The sequence below is a fragment of the Diplotaxodon limnothrissa genome, linkage group LG1 (assembly GCF_057381915.1).
Source record: "Diplotaxodon limnothrissa isolate DT_005_m linkage group LG1, D_limnothrissa_male_GT1.1, whole genome shotgun sequence".
Classification (NCBI taxonomy): domain Eukaryota; kingdom Metazoa; phylum Chordata; class Actinopteri; order Cichliformes; family Cichlidae; genus Diplotaxodon; species Diplotaxodon limnothrissa.
This window is the reverse complement of record NC_140596.1, coordinates 23871322-23877321: the sequence shown is the minus strand read 5'-3', so window position 1 is coordinate 23877321 and position 6000 is coordinate 23871322. Positions and strand designations below refer to the sequence as shown.

At 40.0% G+C, this 6000-nt stretch overlaps 1 protein-coding gene across 2 annotated transcripts in view; it reads right to left on the bottom strand.

The window, feature by feature from the left end:
* Nucleotides 1–1108: 1108 nt before the first annotated feature.
* Nucleotides 1109–6000, bottom strand: part of kif18a (kinesin family member 18A) — a 50459-nt gene continuing 45567 nt past the window's right edge. The window contains exons 15-18 of one of the 2 annotated variants that reach the window (XM_085355396.1): nucleotides 4177–4543; nucleotides 1813–1905; nucleotides 1562–1653; nucleotides 1109–1242 (exon numbers count right to left, since the gene is read on the bottom strand). In XM_085355396.1, coding sequence (XP_085211522.1) covers nucleotides 1109–1242; nucleotides 1562–1653; nucleotides 1813–1905; nucleotides 4177–4543 — 686 coding nt within the window. The remainder of the gene's footprint in view (nucleotides 1243–1561; nucleotides 1654–1812; nucleotides 1906–4176; nucleotides 4544–6000) is intronic. The other variant, XM_085355405.1, reaches the window with a different exon arrangement.

Genomic DNA, 6000 nt, shown 5'->3' with positions numbered 1-6000 from the left:
TTAAGTTGCCTACATTGGTGTTGGAGTGCAGCCTAACTTTGTGCATTGTTCCTCCTTACAGCCAATACTTCCAAACAGTAACAATGTGACAATTGTGTTACGCTTTGAAGGACAATTGTAAATGGTCTGGCAGTCTCCACCTTTTCCATGTGTTCTTTTTAAACATATTTTTGGCAATTGAACAAAAAACAAACAAAAAAAAAAAAAACCAGAGCAAAAAACACCCAAACACAACACCAAAGTACTTTCATCTGTAAAGATAGCATCGCTGGAATCACGATCTCTTTCCTAAAAGCATATGAATGTTATAGGAAGACAATAAGAGTTATGTGTGACTCACTCCTAGCTCAGTTCAATTTTGCCTGCCATTGTATTTTTCACCTTCTCTGAGGCCGTCTGATGTCACTTACTTAGTGTTGGAACATCTTGTAACTGAAACGTCATTGAGAACCACATTCACGCGCAGCATCAATGGCACAAAAAGCAGATATTACTTTCTTTTTTACTTTTTTTTGATGAAAAGGATCTTTTTATTGAAAAACCACAGATTCTCTTACAAGCACTTTTATTATGAAATATCTATAAACCCATGTTATTACCTGTACAGGATAAAAATAAGAAACACAAACAGCTCAGAGTCGAGCAGTTTCGATGTTATTAGCTGCCCTGGTTAATGTGGTCACCTAAAAGCTGATCACCATTTGAAAATAGATCAAAGTACATAATGTACAAAAATATCTGCAGGACACACAGTGATTTATCCATTTTTTTTCTTTTTGCTGTTAGTGTGAACATAACTTTAATAATACAGGTTAAAATACAAAGAAAGGCTCCAAACTAATACAAATCAAGAATAATCTGAATGTTCTACAACTGCCCATACAATGCTTATGTACAAGTGAAAGTTCACTTCAGTGCAAGGCTGAAAGGAAATAAAACGCGACTCAGTAGAACTTTTATCCAATTACATTTAGCATTTCTGCATGATTGAGCACTTTCTTCTAAGCTTTGGAGAAAAAAAAGATCTTCTAAAAACACCAATGAGGATGGAAAAGGTTCAGGGTCGAAAGTGTTTTTAAAGGCGATATGACTTGAGCTCAGTGCTGCCTCACATGCGTTTAGCCACTCGTTTCAGCTGCTGAGATGTTTTATAGAAAATGGACTTGGGTTTCTGCGGTTCAATGAGGTTAAGATATCCTTCAGAAGCGCTCCTCACAACTCTCCGAGGCTTGTTCTCTGAACCTGAGGAAGAAACACCAAACAGAGGATATGGTCAAGAATAAATAAAACTGTACTCCTCTATTCCCGATGGATCTCAGTAGCATTCGGTTACTGATCGCTAAATTCATATGTAATGTGATGAAATCAAAGCATCCTTCTGGTTCACATGTAGAGCAGAATTAATTCTGGAGTTATGAGAGAGATGCACAAGTCAATAAATGCGTTTGGTCTTTCAAAGCAATATCTGGTGTCAATATACACTGTGACCGTTTGCTGGGTCAGGCATTCAATGTTCTGGCTTTACAGTGTGTGTTTGTGGATGTCCTGTTTTGACACTTACCAACAAAACGATGCACTCTGAGTGGCCTCTGGGCCACCAAGGAGTCTTTCTTTACGCGCTTTGCTGCATGTGTTAACTCTTCTCTGAAGCTGCTACAGCACAAAAAAACAAAAATACAAAAGAAAAACAGAAAACGTAATCAGGGCCAGAAACTCAGCACTGTCCTGTCAGAAATGTCTGTTGTCACTTTTGTGGCCATTTTAAACAGCTTTAAGAGCTTAATTGGCCAAAAACACAGAGAGGTATATTACCAGTTAAACTTTCGCTTCCCTTGTGCAGCAGACGTCATACTCATGTAGGTCGGGTTGGTGCGTCTCGCTTCTTGGAGCGGTGCGATCTGTTGTCTGTAGAGCAAAGGTTCATGTTACATGACAAGTCTGCTGTTTGGCACATTTCCCTTCAAATCCACCTGACCTATCTTAATTTTTGTTGTGTATTTCTCAGCTTGATATCTGGTGTGCATGCAATCAGAATTTGGATATACCAACTTTGCTGTCAAAAAGTTGGCTTATGCAAAATGAGCATCCTACCTCATTTTCAACAGTAAATCAATGATTTTTGGTTGGGTGTGGCTCTTTTTTTTTTTTTAAACAGGACTCTGTAATCTTGTGGCAAACTGATCTTTCTTTTTCTTTACGACATCACTTCAGTTCATTGAGGTTTGCAGATTTTCATTTATGCACAGCTCTCTTAAGGTCTTTCTGCATCATTTCAGGTTGAGGTCTGGACTTTGACTGGGCCGTTGCGACACCGTGATTTTTCCTTTTCAGTCATTCTGCTGGAGATTTGCTGTTGTGCTTGGGATCATTGTCCTGTTGCTTAACCCAGTTTAGGCCAAGCTTTAGCTGACAGATAGATGTCCTTACATTTGACTCAAGAATACTTCGAAGTTCATGGTTGACTCAGTGACTGCAAGGTGAACAGGTCGTGTGGCTTTAAAACAAACCCAAATCATCGCCCCTCCGTGCTTGCCAGCTGGTACGAGGTGTCTGTGCCAATATGCTGTGTTTGTTTTTCACCAAATATAGCTTTCTGCATAATGGTCAAAGTTCGCCACTTTGGTCTCAGCTGTTCTAAGGACATTGTTCCACAAGCCTTGTGGTTTGTTCTGGTCAAACAAGTAATATTTGTTCAGTCTTTTTCTAATTGTACTGTTATGATCTTTAACATCTAACATGCTAACTGAGGCCTGTGGAGTCTGACATGTAGCAATTTTACTAAAGACTGCACAGTCTGACGTTGGGGTGAATTTACGACGAGGTCTGCAGCGGGGAAGATTGTGATGTTGTGTTAATGCATACCAGAATGCGCTGCTTTTATTAAGGTGTTCATATATGGCAAATTAATTGTGGATGTTGCATTAACCATACGTAAAGCTCTGGTCTTTTTTCCTCCATCTAGCAGCAGCTGGAGGGCAAGTGCTCTCTTAAAGGCTGGATTAGCAATGATGGTAAATGGCCTGCATTTGTATAGCGCTTTTCTAGTCCATAGGACCCCAAAGCGCTTTACACTACATTCAGTCATCCACCCATTCACACACACATTCACACACTGGCGATAGCAAGCTACATTGTAGCCACAGCTGCCCTGGGGCGCACTGACAGAGGCGAGGCTGCCGGACACAGGCGCCACCGGGCCCTCTGACCACCACCAGTAGGCAAACATGGGGTTAGTATCTTACCCAAGGATATTTGGCATGCAGCCAGGATGCAGCCTGGGATCAAACCACCGACCTTCTGATTAGTGGCTGACCTGCTCTGCCACCTGAGCTACAGCCACCCACAATATGATATTTATTATTTGAGGAAAAAACAGCTTGTCATGATGCAGTGTATTTGTGCTGTAGTGAAGATGTTTTGAAACCAGGCAGATTGTTTGTGGAGCCATTTCATTGTTTGAGGTGATGCGTTTTGCTTTTGAGGTTGGTCAGGAACAAATTTATCCAACAAGTAAGAACGATTCTCATTTTGTTTGGCACTTCCAGCCGAAGACACAAGGTCACTGCTCAGCTCAGTTGACTTAAGCCTCTTTGCCCAATGTTCCACTCTGAAGACTTGGTGCTGGTGAGAATAACTCTACTCTCTATCTTGTTTTGATTAAAGTCTGAAGGATTTACCAGTTGTGGGTGGTTTAGTTACCGTGTGCTTTGAAACATTTAGGGGATGATTTTAAAGATCTTGTGGAAAGAATTAAAAGGCTGCATTAGTACTTGTAAACCAGCTTTTAAAAATGTAATTTGTTTAACTAATTCTGTTAAGAGTCTGACTCATACAGTTTAACCCACTGTGCTTCTGCTTCTGTTTTTGTAACATTACCAGCTCGTGTTGAGAAAACCTGTTTGGTGGATGAATAAAGGGGTTATAGATCAAGTATTTTTTCAGCTCTCACTCAAGACTAGCAAGAGAAATCGTGTGCAAACTGTGCAAAAACCTAATGTGGAAATGTGCCTGAATGTTGCACCAGGGAGTTGCCGTAGCACGAATGCTGAAGTTGTTTTGCTGTCTTATACAATAAAAAATTAAGCTCTACTGTAAGATACACTCACTGAAAGCATAGATAACAGCTGAAACAAACATTTGCCGTTAAAATTAATTTTTTTTGTTTTTTTATTTTACCGTTTGGTGGTCATCTGATTCCCCTCCATGTCTTTGTTAGGTTGACCCGAGACGTCTGTGGACGTTGATGCTTGACACGGACTACTGCTGCTTATTATGATGGTTGCGTTACTTGCAGCTTGGTCTTCATTGTCTATAACTTCAAAGGTCATGTTTGGATCCATGGCACTGGAGGAGCCTGGCAGCTGGGCCTGGGTGTTTTTTTGACACGGTTCTGGCGTGCACTGGAGAGGAAACATGTCCTCCTCAAATTCTTGGCTAGCAGCAACTGTGCGGGGGCTTTGCGGTGGAAGTAACGCAGATAAATTTCTCCTGATGGGCATTCTGGGAAGTGATTCCTGTGCCACATCTGTTTGATTTCCTTTGCCTGGAAAACCAAACAGCAGCAGTAAAATCAGTCCAAATCAGAAGACACAATAATAAACAACATTATTCCCACCAACAGGAAAGATAATGGCTGCTCTTATTTTTATCAGGGGCCTAACATTTTCTTAAAACAAATCTAATTATTTATATATTTGTTTTTTCTGTTTTACTGATATCTTTTTTGATATCTTTAAAAGCGCCCAGACTCAGTAAAGAAAACAAAAAGGCGTGTTGCATCAATCTATCAACTCAGCAAATATCTGATCAGATTCTGATGAAAACTGCGGGTTGGTTGCTTATGCATGGCACTGTCAGTGCTAATCAAAACACACCCACACAGCCCTTTGAAAGCAGATTGATTTTTTTTTTTCTTAAACTGTTGGAACTCTTAATGAATATAATTAAAATAAACTTTAACTTTGTTGCTTATTTGGTCAAATTTTGTACAAAGCATTTCTCAAAATTGTTGAGACCAACACATTTCAATGACTGTTAGGACCAACCCATTTCATATACGGATTCTTATCAAAAAAACTAATATTTGAACAGTCACAGATGGTCAAACCTGGACTGAGAAAGTGGAAAAAATTAAAGTGGAATGCCCCTGTATACGGCTTCCTGTTTCCTGAATTCATTTCCTATGCACACACTGTGTATCCAGAGTTTATTGCTCCAGATGCCGTATGTGTTTTCAGCCGGTCACATGATGGAAGAGGATGTATGTCAGCAATGTCCCCATTTTATTCCGTGACTACAATGTTTGCTAACAGTATTAAAACCACCTCTGCAATAGGTTATTTATATTTTAGAACTGAACATTTTGCAGCGTCATTCGACCATTTTCCACACGTGGAAGCGCACGGAAAGGTTATTCCCCCCGTATGGACTTGATCGACACTTAGCAACTGAGTGTACCTTTGACGATTACTGTGTTTGTTGACTATTTTGTCAATAGACCTTTGTATCACTTCTTAGACAATAATTCAAGCCTGTGGCCTGCCCCACATTTGGTCCTTGAGAAATGATTGGCAACAACTAATAAGCTGACATTATTTCGACCTTTCTTATCAACGTGTTCCTCACAACTGCGGGCCTTGGAAGTGAAAGCAAATTAAACCACTTTAACGGTAAACACATTTCTTCCCAAATGATGCAGTCCCCAATACTCTATCAGTTATACGCGCTTAAGAGTAAGCCCTGAGCTAAAGAGTGCAATTTAAATAATGTCACAGAGAAATTAGACCGTTCCCTTAAGTTACACTAAAAATGTGATCACTGGTGTTGGAGCCATTATGCACAGTTCCCAACCTGTAAACATTAACTCTACAAAGTCAAAACTGAGGCGTGCATTGTTATTAAAAACGTGGAGCTTAAACACATAACAGTAGCTACAACTGCTGGTGTTGTTCTGCTTTGTTTTTAACAAATTGATTTAAAGTTACATTCTGAGAAAACGTG